General features: G+C 44.5%; 1 protein-coding gene across 2 annotated transcripts in view; it reads right to left on the bottom strand.

The window, feature by feature from the left end:
• The window catches only part of SLC25A12 (solute carrier family 25 member 12), a 198,025-nt gene extending 182,410 nt beyond the window's left edge, over positions 1-15,615 (bottom strand). The window contains exons 1-2 of one of the 2 annotated variants that reach the window (XM_030209775.1): positions 15,561-15,615; positions 14,638-14,685 (exon numbers count right to left, since the gene is read on the bottom strand). In XM_030209775.1, coding sequence (XP_030065635.1) covers positions 14,638-14,685; positions 15,561-15,572 — 60 coding nt within the window. In that variant the 5' untranslated portion in view covers positions 15,573-15,615. Of the gene's footprint in view, positions 1-14,637; positions 14,686-15,160; positions 15,180-15,560 lie in introns of those variants that run through there. The other variant, XM_030209776.1, reaches the window with a different exon arrangement.
• Positions 15,616-17,043: the final 1,428 nt, after the last annotated feature.

The following is a 17,043-nucleotide window of genomic DNA, read 5'->3' as shown; positions in this document are numbered from 1 at the left end:
TGGATAAACACCCTTGGTCTCGCAAGTGTGGCAGCCAGAGTTGGCGAGAGGCATACGTTAATGACCACAAGTATGTCTGCCCCTTCAGTCCAGACATGAGATGCTGCTCCCCGTGGGTTTGGCTCCCATGCGCCGGCGACACTCGAGCCTCGGGCTGGGACCGAGTATGTGCTTATACGGGAGGAGGATATGCCGGATGCACCGGCCTGGGCGAGTTTCGTCGAGGTTCTGGTAACTATGTGTCCCTAGACTGGCCCATTCGAGGACACGACGTGCCATGGAGAGGGACGTGGGGCCTCGGCATTGACGGCGGAGGAATGGATCCGTTGACATATATTACCATATATCAGAGTCTCGAAACTAAGCCTCCTACGCACTATCAGACTACTGTCGTTGGCTACCAAGACGTATTCGATGAGATCGCCCGTGCTGAACACACTGAGACTAAATTCCCCATTTCCCCAGAAGCCCGGAATATGTTTCTCAACTTGGCGGAAAACATTGCCCTCTCCCTGGGAATTGCCAACTGTTTCGTCTGTGGAGGCACCGACATGGGTGAACAATGGCCTTGGGAAGCGAGAGAGATCCGACAGCAAACATGGGATGCACTCAACACCACCAACATTACCTTTCCCCAGCGGCCGAAGCCGTACGAATGGGCCCTGAGAACAAATATCATAGGTACCCTCTGCGCTAGTCGAGCGCCATCGAAGCGTTACTCTGTACCAGTGGGAGACTCTGCTTGTACGGGGGTTCTTCAGTATAATGGCAGCCGGACGACCTGGTGGCAAACGGACAACCTGCCCGCCCCAGAGCCTATCTGGACAGAACCCACCTTGAACACGACATGGACACACGGAGGGAACGCCTCCCTCAAGTGGGTAGCCCCGGCGGGCTACTACTATATCTGCGGACGCAGGGCCTATGAACAACTCCCGACCCGCTGGTACGGTACCTGTCTCTTGGGCACGGTCCGACCTAGTTTTTTCCTTCTGCCCATACAAGTCGGCGAAACTTTGGGTATCCCCCTATACGTGGAAAAGGGGCCTGATAACCCTGCCCGACGAAAACGGTCTTTCCCAATCATCAAGCCCAAAGTCCAAATTGGAGACTGGAAGGACAACGAGTGGCCGCCTGAACGTATCATTCATTACTATGGACCGGCCACATGGGCTGAAGATGGTACATACGGGTACCGCACCCCTATCTACATGCTGAATCGCATTATTCGCCTACAGGCCATACTCGAAATCCTTACCAACGATTCGGCCCTTGCCCTCAATATCCTAGCTCGACAGAACACTAAACTCATTACCGCCGTTTACCAAAATCGCTTGGCTCTTGACTACCTCTTAGCCCAGGAGGGCGGGGTGTGTGGCAAGTTTAACCTCAGTAATTGCTGCTTACAGATTGATGACCAGAGCCATGTCATCAGAGAAATAACTGACCGGATGGTCAAACTAGCCCACGTCCCCGTCCAGACCTGGAACAGTGCGTGGGATTGGACTTCCTCCCTCACCAGCTGGCTCCCAACCTCCGGGAGCCTGCAAGGCCTCCTCGTCATGGGTGGCCTGTTTTTGCTGTCCTGCCTATTAATACCTTTGTCTCTCCCTTTAGTTTTCAGGTGTCTCCGCTCCACCATGGAAAGCATCGCTGATCGCCGTGCTGCTGCCCAGCTTATGGCTCTCCAGATGTACTCCCCCATTCCCCAGTCTGATGAAGCTTACGACGAAGCACCTTGTGGCTGATGTGCACTTTGAACCCCCTAAGTCACTTAATGGGCCATTACCCTTGTGCCAGCACAAGACCGGCTACAAAGGGGGGGGAATCCACTAGGGGCCCTCCGTCTCAAACCCGGCGAAGCAACCAACGGCTGCGCAAGGGCTTAGGGCTCGCTTGTTGCCTCCCTCGCTAACTATCCTTGTCCTTTCTTTCCTTTTCAGGGTTCATGGAGGTGATACTCTCCACCAGAATGGATGTTCAAGTATCAAAAGGGGGGAATGAAGGAGTGGACCGCCGGATACTGTTCGAATACTATGCATACTACTGAGCAACAGGACAACCTCATGTTTTTGGGCCTACTGATGGACTTTTACTTATGCACTCTACCTCTGCTTTTGGCTGTTTAGCCACACCTTATTACTGCACTGGACATTTGTGCCTTATCCAGTTTTACTGTTTACTAACAAAAGAAGTTTGCTGTTTACTAATGTACAGACAGAATGCAGGGCTATTAGACATATAGCTTGTAACAGTAGTTTGCAAGGCCTATACAAGACCAGCTTGCACGTAGCAACGCCATCTGAATAGGCGACCTTGGAGGGTGCTGACACCCCCCTGCATTCCTGAGCCGCACCTTATCTCCTGTGCTAGAAAGGAGCATTGTGTGTGTAAAGAATAAGCTGCTAAGTTTCGTTTTTATTGCCAGTATCATTTCAGTGTTATGACGTGTGTACGTGCTGGGACTACAATTTTGTACTGTAAGAACTACAAATGTTTACTGCGCATGTCGGTTGTGACGTGTAAGGGGCCAAATGCGCAGGCCCAGTAGGGAAGTATAAATGTAAGTGTCAGATGATTTATGACACACAGTGTCCCGAGGCTACTCGGTGCTGTTCACTTGCTAGCAATAAAGTTGCCTTGTTTGGAACCAAAATTTGCCTTTCGTCTCCTGATTTCCCACCTGTTTCAGTTCCAGTTCAGACTGCTTGCCTCCCTCCTCACTTGCTATTCTGATAGTTCTTCTCTGTTTCTCTCCCCAGCACCTCTCTCTATCCCATCTTGATTATGGCATTCCTTTCGTTTCTAGTAGTTAGTCTGTAAACCGCTTTGGTGACACTGTAGGTGGTATAGTAAGTCTTAGATAAACAACGACTAATGATTAGAACTTGGAAAACTAGCTATCAGTCTGCGGATTCCCTTTTTTATGAATGCCCCATTTTTAGCAAGAAACAAAAAATAATTTCTAGCTTGAATAAAAGACTTTCAGTGCAGGCAAATATTGAAGAGGATGTACCAAAACTATCACATGTAAATAAATCAACCCAATAATTGTTTTCTGTGCCCATGAAATTTCCGTCCAGCATGAAAGTACAATTACAGAAATATTTATGTGCACATGAAAACACCACCCCAGCCCCAGAGAACAGTAAGTGATGTCAGACAGCCAATACACGATGAGTGTGAGAAGCAGATATGCACCAACCAGGAAAAACACTCCAGGATGATAGTGTCTGGTGATCTCAAGTAAGAGAAATAGTAAGATAAAGGGGTAACCAGTCAGGTGGATGCTGGAATACATAGTGAGACTACTGAAATTCCCTTTTTATGGATTACCAGAAGACTCTATCCACTGGCTACAGCATAACTTATCACTAGAACCATGAAATCTGAGCTGTTCTCCAGGAATTCCACTGATTCCCATATCCTTCTGAACTCAACATAAAATCTCTCTCTTCGTTCTCTTGCTTCTCCTACTTCAGTCCTTATTACTGAGCTACATTCTCCCTGAGTTAAGGATTAAAATAAATTGTGGTTGATTTAAAAACACTTTAAAGACTCAGGGGTCCTTTTACTAAGGTGCGCTGAAAAATAACCCGCGCAAGTGTAGGCGTATGTTTTGGACGCATGCAGATCCATTTTTCAAACGTCTTTTTTGGGGGCTGAAAATGGACGTGCGGCAACACGCGTACAATGTTGATTACCACCCGGTCAGCGCTGTGCGCCGTAAAAGTGGTGGAGGCATGAAAAGTAACAGAATTCATGAACGCCTAGCTGTGAGGATGCAATGGGGAAAGAGGATTTTATTTATTTGTTATATTTGTATCCCACATTTTCCCACCTATTTGTAGGCTCAATGTGGCTTACATAGTACCGGAGAGGCATTTGCCGTCACCGGTGTGAACAAATACAAAGTGATGTTGTGGTTGGTAAAGTTCGTGTTGTGATAAACACAGTGGTTGCCCTAGCCTGAGGAGGCCGCTAGGGGGCGCTCTCCTACAAGAGAGAAAATGCCCTGTTCTGGTCCCTAGAGGGAGCTCCAAATGGGACATCAGGGTAATGCCCTGAAGGAGCCAGCAGAGGGAGCTCCAGCTAAGGCCTGAACATGGGGACCTGGGAGTATGTAGTAGAGATTCCCTGTTAAGAGAAGGGCACCTAGAAGGCTCTGGACTCTTCCAGAACTGGGAGGAGGGACCCAGAAAGGGTGTGGTGGGCTATTAGCTGCCCTATATAAGCAGTGCCTCCTAAAGGGCTAAGCAGGAGATGAGATGAGTGCCTGGAGAACCTGCTGGAGGAGGAGTACTGGGAAGATGGAAGAGAGAAGAAAGGAGACACTAAGAGGCAGATGCAGCAACCAAACGTAAAAAAATCTAAATCGTTAAAGTCCCTAACGATTTTAAAATAACGAAAAATGCACCCAAAAAAAAAAGTCACACATGCTGAGATCGGTATTGAAACATACAATGTATCAAAGAATCACAATACACATCGTTAATCGGCCCCCAAATCATGCGCAGAGCAGCCAAGCGTTATGTTAGCTGCTCTGCGCATGCCACAAACAGTCAAAACACAGTCAAATCACAAGCACATGGCTCCCAAATCAAAACAAAAATAAAAAAAAAGGGTCGGGAGGGGGCAAAGGCGCTGGTCAGGAGCGTCCTGTATGGCCGTCCTTGCCCCCCCCACCCGTTTGTCGCCGTTCCCCCCCGCCCCACTTCCCCCTGCATTCTAAATTAAAAAGCAAGAAGAAAAGCAAACGTACCTTTAGCAGCCCCGGCCCCCCTCCCTTCCTCACTACTCTGTCTCCCCTCAGCTCCGCCTCCCAACATCCTCCGCCCCATGCCCCGCCCCCTCTTGGGGTTGTCACCGCCATTCCCCTCCTCCATTGGGCCCCCCTCCCTCTTACCGGGCCCGTGCAGCGCCTCTCTCCTCTGTCCGAAGGCGCTGCACGGGCAAGAAGAAAGCTGATGCCTGCCTTCGCCCAGCTTCTGTCGCGCGTCTCTCTCCTCCTGGGCCCGCTCCTGTCTGATGTCGGTAACCTACGTAGGTTACCGACGTCAGACAGGGGCGGGTGCAGGAGGAGAGAGACGCGCGACAGAAGCTGGGCGAAGGCAGGCATCAGCTTTCTTCTTGCCCGTGCAGCGCCTTCGGACAGAGGAGAGAGGCGCTGCACGGGCCCGGTAAGAGGGGGGGGCCCGATGGAGGAGGGGAATGGCGGTGACGACCCCAAGAGGGGGCGGGGCACAGGGCGGAGGATGTCGGGAGGCGGAGCTGAGGGGAGACAGAGTAGTGAGGAAGGGAGGGGGGCCGGGGCTGCTAGAATTTTGCTTTTTCGGGGGGGGGGGGGGCGGCGGAAAGTGGGGAGCAGCGGGGGGGGGGGCAAGGCCGTCCATACAGGACGCTCCTGATGAGCGCCCTTGCCCCCTCCCGATCCTTTTTTTATTTATTTTTTTTTTTATGTGTTTTCTGACGTCCTTTGGACCAATCACAGCGCTTTTAGCTCTGCTAATGCGCTGGGATTGGCTCAAAGTTTGTTTATTTTTTCACTTAATGATTTTTCCTGGCACAGAGCTGTCCTAACGAGAGTTCCAGACCTCTCGTTAGATTTCCTGCCTTTTTCCTGCGTAAAGGCAATCGGAAAAGGTTAGTGCATGTCGTTTCAATGAGGTTTTCACACTAATTGCTCATCTCCATTCCGTTTTTGTTAGCTGCTAGCTTCCTCGGTAAAAGCCCTTTGATGCATGCAATGGATCAAATTTTCCTCGTTGGAGAGTCATTAAAGGCTCATTTAGCTTTAGTGCATCTGCCTCTAAAAGTCTAGGAAGGTACTTACCAGACCAGATTGATGGACTTGTGACTTATTTAAAACGAACTAACAGCCATGGGGTGGAGGATAGGACTATAAAGTTGTGGTGAATGAAGAAAGTCCTATCCAGGGGTGGAGGCTGTTAGACACTGAGACCCAGGTTCCCCACAATAGATGGGCTCAGTGAAAGAACTTGTGCTAGATGACTAACAGCTGGAAAGAAGTGGGTTCCACAAGACTGCCATATAGTTCAATAAATTGAATTTGCATGTTGATTGTCTCATTTGCATATATGTGAAGGCTATAGAATCCTAGTTGAAGTTCCAGGAGAGTGCGAGGGGTCACGGCCCGTGGATCAGAGGGGTGACCGGGGCACACTGGACGGGACAGGGGAGGATTCCCAGCCGAAGGAAGACATGCCTGAGCAGTCACCCTGAGTAAGGCAGGAGCCCCAGATATAGAGGTGGGTGCTTGCAAGTGACCAGAAGAAGACCAGCCAAAGTCCTGTTCAGGAGCCTGGGGCCAGTGAGGTTGGTTAGAGAGCAGGAAGGGTATGTGTCTTTACAGACTATCCTGAAGCCAAGGCCCAGGGAGCCTCAAGAGGGTTTAGTTCAAGAATACTCTGAGGTGGGGAAGCTAAAGGAAACCATTTTGTTTGGAACTGTTTGTTTCTGTGCTGTGTTTGCTGGAGTTACCCAGGATGTACTCCTGGCCAATCACAATACACAGCATATTAGGGAACCATATTGGAGGAGAGTTGTGTTTATGTCCATTACGTTCTTTAGTTATGTTGTGTTGTGGTTATGAAACCAACGTGCTGAAAGGTGTAAGTACACTTCAATAAGTTTAGTCTTGCCTCCACTTAAGTACATATATCTCTAAACTCTTTTTCACATTCTACTCTCTAAAAAAAAATGCAACTGAAAATGCTTTAAAGTACAAGTTTGTTTCACTGATCTACTCAATAAACTCCACACTTTCAATGTAAAAGTACAATTACAGAAATATTCAAAAAGCCAGTACATGAATTTTTGGTTTATTAAATGAATAAGTCTTAGACACAGCACTCCCAAATTAGCTCCGTTTGCAAGTCCATAATAGATGGCCTCTATTTAACTTCCATCCAGTCACAGCAGTTGAGCTGATTCAAATACTCCTGGATAAAGGAATCATACTGTTTTTGTTCCATGAAGTGAATTTGAAGCAAGGGTCTGAAAATCCTGGGGTAAGAAGTCCCTAAAGCATTAGAGTTGGACTGTGTGTCCCAAGTACTGGTAAAGAACTGTGTGTTCAAAGGGAGGACTGTGTGTCCAAAGTACTGAGAGAAGCAGGCTGCAAAGCCTGGGGTTGGGAGTCCCCAAAGTATTGAAGCTAGTACTGAGCCCATGTATCTGTGTGGGGCAGCTCAGTGTGAAGACCTATGAAAGTATAAAGTATTAAGCTAGAAGAAGTGTGCCCAGGGGCTGGAATAAAGAGTTGCCTGAGAAATATGCAGTTGGTGAGACCTGTTTAATTTGCTTAGTGGGAACCAGGTCACCCTGAGCGAGAAGGGGTAGCACACTAGTTTGCATATGATCTGCATATTGAGACCCAGGTCACCCTGAATGAGAAGGGGGATATCACAATATATATAATTTTAGTACATATGTTAGGTGTGCTTGATATAGGATATTGAAGAAAAAAAAAACAAAACTGGATTTTTCATGTTATTACTCAGCCGTTTATGCCACATGAATCACTTATCAAACACCATCCCTATAGTAAAGCATGATGGTGGAAGTATGTCATGGAGATGCAATGCAGTAGCAGGAACAAGGCGGCTTGTGAAGATCAAGGGAAAGATGGGTGGTACAAAATACAAACAGATCCTAAAGGAAAGTCTGGACTAGTCTGCAATAGGCCTGGGACTGGGGAGAAAATTCACCTTTCAGCAAGAACATGATCCCAGGCAGAAAACAAAAAGAACAAAGCATTTGCTCAGCAAGAAGCTGAATGTCCTTGAGTGGCCCAATCAAAGCAGACCTGAACCCACTAGAAAAGTTAAGAGAAAACAAGACAGACTGCTGTCTGCAGACAACCCCCAGCCATCTTGTAAGAGCTTGAGCTATTCTGTCAAGATGAATAGGCAAAAACTGAACCACCCCACTGTGCAAAGTTGGTAGATAACTTATCCTAAATGACTCAAGGCTACTACTACTGCAAAAGAGTTTTGCATCAAGAATTTTTACAAGGCACTGAACAAACATACTTTTATCGTTATGGTGCAAGGAATAGCAATTTTTATGTGAGCCCATATTGTCTGTGTAACTCAACTGAAAGAAACAAGGGCAAAAACTGGAGTATACACATGATGAAATCAAACAAAGGTCCAACCTGACATCATTTATTGACAATCCATACTCTCCCTACTAAGACAATGGTCCTCATGTAGAAAAGATTTCCCCTCAAAACCACAAAATAGTAGTAAACCCTTCATGAATCAGGCCTTCACCCTCCAGTAAACTGGGGTCTTGTTCATTCCTTGCGCTGATCTCCGATCAACCTTTTGTTACAATTAGAAATGAAAAAAATAGCGGCAACAGCTCAGGAATGGAAACAAAAAACACAGAGGTTCCAGAGATGCTTTACTGTAGAATCCAAACAATATACCAGTCTGACCAACCAGAAGGTATGGCTACCACAATGATACGACTCAACGTGGCTATGTTTTGACAAAGTATGCCTGTATTAGGAGTCCAAAACTCTGAGTCATACAGCCAAGGATAGATTACTGAAGTACTGATGAAATGTCAAAGAACTATTCATCTGCAAGAACTTCATGCCTTGAGTGTAGCTAATGGTGCCAATATGCTGCACTCAGCGCATGATATTCTTGCAAATGCCATGTTCTTTATCTCCATTTCTGAACTGTAACCGCTATTTGTTTTTGTCTATCTGAAGAGACTGTTCCTCTTTCGTTTGTCTACCACCACAGTTATAAACATGGGAGTAGGACATTTAGGCGTTGTCTTTTAGGCCCCACTGTTTAGTCACAGGACATTTAGGCCCAATGCTCTTACTGTGTCTCTTAGCCAGAGATCTTTTCTCTCTAACACCCTGGCTGCACTCCCTCCCCTCATCTCATCAATAATACCGCTGCCTCTCCGGTCCTTCTCAGCACCCTAGGATCTCACTTTCCACCTACCCAAAGGGAGACTGCAGTTCCTCCTGCCTAACCCACTGTGGTGCTCGTCACCTACAGAGCTAGCCTCCACACCTAAGAACATAGGTGAGCAGCCTCACCTATCCATATTCTTGCATTCTTGATGAATACACAGCCAAGATACCCTTCAACACCGAGGCTGTGTTTCACCGACTATGAACTTTGGACTTCAGGTTCTGTCAATAACCTAAAACAGCAAGTCTCCTTATAAGGTTGTCACCTTCTCTGCCCTGAGCCTCCACTTCCTGACTCCTGCACCACTTAGTGAATAAAAGCCAAGACTATTGCCTAATTAGGCATTGTATGATCATACAAGCCAGAAACATTCAGGATACTACGGCAAAATCCTTCCCTATGGAGGCTAGGACAGTGCTTCCCGATCCCTTTGCATCTGTAAATCCATGACTATAGCCAAAAAATAAAAATAACAAAAAATATGTGTGACCCCCCTTGGAGAAGCAGAACAATGATGCTCTTATGGTCTAAATTGAAATAGTTTTTATTCAGCAACACAAAAAGAAATAATGTCTTTAAACCTCAGGAACCAAATCAAAGAAAAAAAATACAATGTCATGAAAAACATAAAATCATTTCCAAAATTAGCCAAAAGTATGATCCCAATTATTAAATAAATCATTCCCTACCTGTCTCTTCAAAAATACCCGTATGAACCCAAAAGGTTCATACGGGTATTTTCATTGCGTTTGAAACTTAAATATCACAACTCAACTATTTACCACAACTCAAGCAATTACCACATAATCCACAGTATGTGCTGTGTTATCATTACCGATTGCTGCAGATCATAGTAACAAGTAATTTATCCCTCTTTACTAACCTATAAGATGCACCAATGGAAAGCACACCTGGGTCATGTTTAGCAGTTTTGAGAAAAACAGGTAGTAGCTTTTGGACCGAGTGAGTTTTGCATTGAGTATGCAACACAATGTCATTAAAATACCATGGACTTAGTGAGTTTTGGCACAGGAATAAGCTACAGTAAATTAATCTTGCCTTGATAGAAAAAAAATTAATAACATAACTTAAAACTGACAAAAAATGGAGAGCGAGTTTTGGGAAAACGGTCTTCATTTGGGGACCCAACTCACAGTTTGGGAAGATCTGGACTAGGATATCTGGTCTAGCTAGAGGTTTCAAGACCCTAGCAACAAAACCACTTAGGTTTAAGTGGGTAAAAAAAAAAAAGTTTAAAATAAATAAAACTTTAAGTGCTACACCAATCAGCCTTCTTAAATATTAAATGTCATTCAACATTCAAGAAAGGGCATTCTTCTCTACTGCCCAGACATCTGCTAACTGTCCACAACCCCCTAGAATCAACTACAAAAAAATAGGGACAAAAAGAGGATAACCAATCAAAATAATTCTCTCTATAGAGAGCACTTATAGCCACTTTAATTTTTATATAGAGAGTTTACAATTTTTCTTTAAAAAAGAGGAACGAAAAAACCTCAACAGACTCCACCTTGGCAAAAATGTCAAGATACCTTCCGCTGCCAACAATGGCCAAAGTTTCAAAAAAGAAAACTTCATTAGGGTCCACGGGGTGGTTTTGCTCAAGTTCAACAGACTCTGATGCAGTTTTGTTTTTTAATTTGGCAACTGTCAGCCATGGAAGGGCTGCGGAAGGTGCCCTGATATTCTCAAGTTAAGTGAAAGCTTTTCTATGCTTATGAACTGTGCCTATGAACTGTGTTAATTAAAAGTTTTTGGGAGGTTTTTTTAGCCAGTGATGACAGTGAAAACTCCTGTACTTGCCAAGCTGAAGTCTGTTGAGGTTTTTCCTCCCTCTTTTTTAAAGAAAAATTGTTAACTCTATATATAAAACTTAACGTGAATATAAGTGCTCACTATAGAGAGAATTATTTTGATTGGTTCTAGATGTTATCCTCTTTTTGTCCCTATTTTTTGTAGTTGATTCTAGAGGCAGAGAAGAGCCAGGGCTGTATTTCTTTTGAGACTGTGATATTACATGTGCTACTGCAAAAGGTCCTTTAATAATATTTTATTAAGAGAAATTACTCAAGAGGAACCTGAGCGCAAAGAGAGAGAAAGTAGAGACTGAAGGGTTTTTGAAAAGGAAAGGGGGATCCCCCTCCCCTAAAGTACCAGTATTCTTGAAAGGGGAAGGACCCTGGCCTACATGGAGTTCTGAAAGGGGGAGGAAGGCTGGAAAGAGATATACAACTCCAAGTAAATTCCTGCACAATGAAGCTTAAAGACTTTGAGGAGAGTATTGCAGGGGGAACAAGCCCTCTGAGGACCAAGCTGTGTTTGCCACGACACCCTGTTATAATAGACCGTACCAAAAAAAACCCGACAAAACAGACTACAAACAAAACAGACCATGACAAAAAAAACGTCCCAAAAAAACCCCACAACAAAAGGAACCCAAGACAAAATAGACTCTTAATCAAGCTGGATTATGTTTTCAAGCAGATTTATGATTCTCACTAGATACCAAGTGTGGATAGTGAAATCAAGCCGTAGGCAGGTGCCAGGACTTTCAAGTGACAAGCAGTGGACTTTCTCAGTAATTTACCCTTGAAATTCATACCATTGAAAAATAAATCTATTTCAACAAGCCCTTTTGTCAGGAGTCTATTTTGTCTGGGACTTTTATGTCGGGAATTTTTTTTTGTTTTGAACTTTTTTGTCTGGTTTCTTTTGACCAGTTCCTTTTGACCGGGTACCGTTTGCTACTGTACTTGTGCAAAGAACTTTATTTATAGCAGGAACTCCAGAGGAGGGAAGGGGAGTATAAAATTCTCCAGGAGAGCTTTATCATACATCCTAATAACTGGATTTGTTTTGTTTTGTTGCAAGCAACCACTGACTTGTAGAGATCCTCCTATGGAGAGAGCTGCTGGAAGTGAGAATCTGACTAAAGAACAAACTCGCTGCCAAAAACACACATACCTATGAAAATATATAGGCCATTATCAACCAGACAAGCCCACTGCCTATCCCCTTACTATGGAAGTGTATAAATTTGCCTATTGAGCCCTTAATACACACGGACAGATAAGCTACTACCACAACTTCGGCCTCTGAGGCAGCAAATGCTATACAGATGAATGGATGCTTCAGGATCTGTCATCCAAAAGAGTACATACTACACCCCAACAGCCATGCAAGCTCCTAAGAGAGGCAGCAACACTGTTGGGAAGAAGCGCACTCAGGGGTCCAGAGAGACGGGAACTCAAGCTAGGAGATAAACAGAATCGTGCCTAAATGTCTTGGTGCCTAAACAGTGGGCCCTAAAAGGCAGTGCCTAAATGTCATGTACCCATAAACACATAAAGAGGCCTATTTTCAAAGCACATTACATAGTAACCTGTGGAATTTTGTAAGTCCAAGTGCTTTGAAAATGAGCCCCGTGATCAATTCAGTGCAAACTATATACAAAAGGCATACACAGAACACCAACCGATTCATGCTCAAAACATAAGTCTGGAAAAAGAGTGAACCTAGATGAAAAACACTTACTGGTGTCAAGGCAAGAATAGTTCTTCTATGATTACATGCTGTTATACATGTCTTACAGAAAATATCAGGGTTTAATTAAACACAAATAAGCACCATCCTTGTTTTATCATTTATGATAAATGTGCTAAAAAAAAAAAAATCAGAGACACTTTAACATCTAGATACTAAAACATACAACTAACCCATTTCAAAGAGCCCCTACAGCAAACTGGTGTTCACTCTTAATAGCTTCCAATACAGCAGCTCAGTTTAAACTACACTTTTCATAAAGTACCCAGAACTCACGGAAGTCTCTGCTGAACTATTTCACATTACCAAAATCATTAATATGATGAGATCAGCCCAGCTGCTTAGGCAGCACTGCTTGGTGCTTCCCTGAGAGAGACCCAGGTTCAGTTTCTGACCCAGCTTTTGCTCGAGACCAGCAAGGTCCGATGCTGCTGCAGAAGATGAAGGGCATCCCAGCTACTGCTAAAACAGCAATACTTAATGACTGGCATAAGGGCATACTTATGCCAAGTTCCTGTGGGAAACCTGGTCTGTGCCCTTCAGTGAAGGCCTTCTGCTACGATGGCCAAGCTAAAGGAACGAGACTAAAAACAGCAAAAATATTAGGGCAATTACAAAAGAAGTCTTTTAGCTTTAAGTTCAAAAAAAATTCTCACTCAGTATTAATAAAATCAGCATAATTATGCATGTTGAATTTATTAGTTAACACTATATTGAAAATATTTTCATTGATGACAATTCAAAGGCAACATGTAGCCATAGAAATGTACATAGACACAAGTGTCGAAACATATCATACAGAAGGTGATGAAGTCAGTCATCAAATTTTTAACAAGTTTATCTCTAATATCCCTACCCCTAACCCCACTCTTCCTACTAAGATAACAGAGTTTAATAATAAAATAAACTCAGAAGAAACATCCTATGTAACATGAAACTGGTTAGTCTTTTCCCCCTAGTTAACACTGTTAAAAAAACATTTTTTGCACACCAACATCTACTAGAATTGTTCTCAACTGGCAACAAAATAATAGTTTCTACAGCCTCAGCTGCTAGAACAATAAATGATACTGTGTTTACAAAGGGAAAAAATATCTTGCACATGTAGATTGAGCTAGGTCTCCTGAAGCACAGAACTCAGGCAAAACAGGTTTCTTAACTGCCTGCCCATGGGCATCATCTAGATGTTATCAACAGGTTAATGAACACGGGGAGAATGAGGTAATATTGTGAACCAAACATCATAAACTACATTTCTACCAGGATCTATATGTAATGAGCCTGATAAAATTAACAAACCAAAAAAAATGCTCTACGTTTTGTTTTTGCAAAAAATTTAAACTACACTGCACGTAAAAAATTGACTACACATGTTTGTGGTACATTCTAATCGTTAATAAACTGTTTTGCATTAATTTACATCACAGCAGCTCATTAACTATTGATTGTAATAAACATTTGTATTAAAAAAATACTGTATTCACTACAAATGTGCAAAAGTCTGCAATTCCAATTAATGTACTAAAAAGCCAAGTAATGACAAGTATCGCAAATAATGTATACTAACATTATTAGGTCGTGAACTGCATGTGCTGATGTGTTCCACTGTACACCACTCAGAAGGACTGTGATCCAGTTCGGCAGTTTATAAATTGTTAAATTAAGCTCTTTGAGCAGGGTCTGTCCTTCTATGTTAAATTGTACAGCGCTGCGTAACCCTAGTAGCGCTTTAGAAATGTTAAGTAGTAGTAGCTGCTGCTATTTTAGTACACAAAGAGCCATTTATTAATTCCTGCACTTGTTGGTACAATGTCCTTGTTGAACAAAATAAGTACAATGGACCACAGTGCATTTTTTAAATTAAACTAGCTCCTAAGTCTCTGCAGAGAGAAAAATACATTTGAATAACTTTTGCAGATAGTCAATGCCAGCCTTCCAGGAGATCTGAAAGCTTTAAGAACAAGGGCAATGTTGTGACAATTGTGGGGGCTGCTTGTTTAAGAGAACAAATGTTGTGCCATGGACTCTTCTCAGATAATAGAGGCACAGAAAAGCACCTAAATATCACAAAGACTTTAACATATATGATCAAGCACATAAAGCAACATACCTGTAGGAATATATTCTTTAATTCATTTGGATCCGCTCTTTTTATAGACTGCAATTATAAACCAAAGAAAATAAACACTTCATGATGTATAGTAATCTTATTTTAATCTTTAACAGCTAATTCAGTCTACCTGTACTAAAATAATCACAGTAGAACAATCTCCTTTTATTGTGTCTGCTAAGTTTGACAGTCCTAGAAATGTCTTATCAAATTGATAAACATGTGTTTTATGGGTTGATTATATCTTGACACTTTTATTACTGTAATGACAGCTCTAGAAGTACAGCACAATCATAGACTGAAGACTTCACAGTGAAATTCCAGTAGCCTAGCACTCGAATGCTGCTATATTCACAGATCCCAAAATATGAACCCTGCCCAGCAGTGTTATCAGAATCGCTGCTCCCTTGAAAGAAAAATACTAAGAAAACTACGGGATTTCCCTCTGAGATGCCATAGAATAACGCTTCGTATATGCTAGGCTGAACGTATTAACTATAGCAAACTAAAGGGCTGAGCGTACTTAAGATGCCAGTCAGGTTACTCTCTCTGTTGCCGGAAAGTTGCAGCACATACTGTGACGGGCAACGCCCGGCTACTCTCCACAAATTTCTAATAAAAGTAGTTCTGAAAACAAGGCAGCAACAACACCCGGCAAACTACAGAGGCAATGAATGACCATTGCATTAGAACCGTTTGCATCAGATTTTTCGGCAGCCAGCTGTAGCAAGCGCTGCAGGCCAGCCGTCAGGGCCGCACATCGTGCAAGCCAGCCACAGGCTCGAGTGCAGTCGGCAATGCCACCAGCATCCCACCTTATCTGAGCCCAAAGCAAACTGTTAAACATTCACCACTATCAAAGCCCACAAGCTACAGCGCCCTGCACCAAGTCTCTTATGCAATTCTCGCTTAGTTAGAGTCACCTTGACCGCCATGCTGAGGGAGTGATGTCAGTGTAGTGTGGGCGTGCGCGCGCGGACGCACCGCCTCTCCGCGCGCTCGCGCCGGCTATCAAGCGATGAGGCGGATTGGCGCTTCCCGCAGAGAACGACAGGGGATGTTTGAGTTCCTCACCTGTTGTTGCTGCCGACTGCCGTGCCTCCCTCGAGTGCGCAGTCCTAAATAAGCCACACTGGGTTCATGAGCTCTTCAGTGTGTTTATTTCGGCCTCTGCCGTGGCCTGAGAGCAAATGTGCAAATCTAACCCCATTTGCAAATATATTTCCTTCATTATAAAACCCTACCCTCAGCAAGTCGCTATCGTTCCTCAGGGCCCGCGAAAACATTAGATAAGATTGGGCAGTTGCCTAGGGTAGAAAAAAAAAACTTGCAGTCAAGGCAGCATAAAAAGTCCGGACAGCCACAGAAACTCAAAGAACCATCAGTGCATTCTTTTATCTGCAAAACAAAAGTTTCATATTTAAAAGCAGGATGTCTAATTATGGGGTCCTTTTAATAAGGTGTGCTCATGCACTGGTGTAGGTGTGTGTATTGGACGCACGCAGGTCTATTTTTCAGTGTGCCTGCAAAAAAGGCCTTTTTGGGGGGCAGAAAATGGATGTGCCGCAAAATAAAAATTGGCACACATCCATTTTGGGCCTGAGACCTTATCACCACCCATTGACCTAGTAGTAAAGTCTCATGCGTTTACCAGGCAGTAATGGTCTACGCACATACAATGCCAATTAACGCCCGGTTAGCGCCGCACACAGGAAACTTTCTGGCTCGCTTAGTGGAGTGGAGGAGTGGCCTAGTGGTTAGGGTGGTGGACTTTGGTCCTGGGGAACTGAGTTCAATTCCTGGCACAGGCAGCTCCTTGTGACTCTGGGTAAGTCACTTAACCCTCCATTGCCTGCCACATTGAGCCTGCCATGAGTGGGAAAAAGCGTGGGGTACAAATGTAACTAAAATAAAAAAAAATAATGTGCATAAAAAATGAAATTACTGCCTGGGCCATGCAGTCAAGAAATGACGTCAGAAGAAGGCGGAACACAGCGAAGGGAAGGCTAGAGACGTAGCACCGCCTCCTTCTCTGACGCTGCTGGACCGCCACAGAGGTAAATTTAAAAAGAAAAGGGATGTTGGGGGGGAGAGAAGAGGGCGGGCAGTTGAACAATGGGAGCGGGAGGGCAGGGGAGAGAGGAGCATGGATGCGAAGGGGGAGGGGAGAAGAGGGCGGGCCAGGCCAACTGGGACATGATGGGAGCGGGAGGACAGGGGAGTGAGGAGCATGGATACGAGGGGGGGTCATGGAAGGGAGAGAGGGGAATTGCTGGATAGGGAATTAGGGATGAATGGAGGGGACAGAGGAGCATGGATAGGAGGACAGGGCTCAGGGAGCGAGGGGAATTGCTGGATAGGAATGAATGGAGGGGGCAGGGGACAGAGGAGCATGGATGGGAGGGC

This window comes from Microcaecilia unicolor, chromosome 7 (assembly GCF_901765095.1).
Source record: "Microcaecilia unicolor chromosome 7, aMicUni1.1, whole genome shotgun sequence".
Lineage (NCBI taxonomy): Eukaryota > Metazoa > Chordata > Amphibia > Gymnophiona > Siphonopidae > Microcaecilia > Microcaecilia unicolor.
Note: the sequence above shows the minus strand (reverse complement) of the source record. Positions and strands in the feature narration are given on the sequence as shown.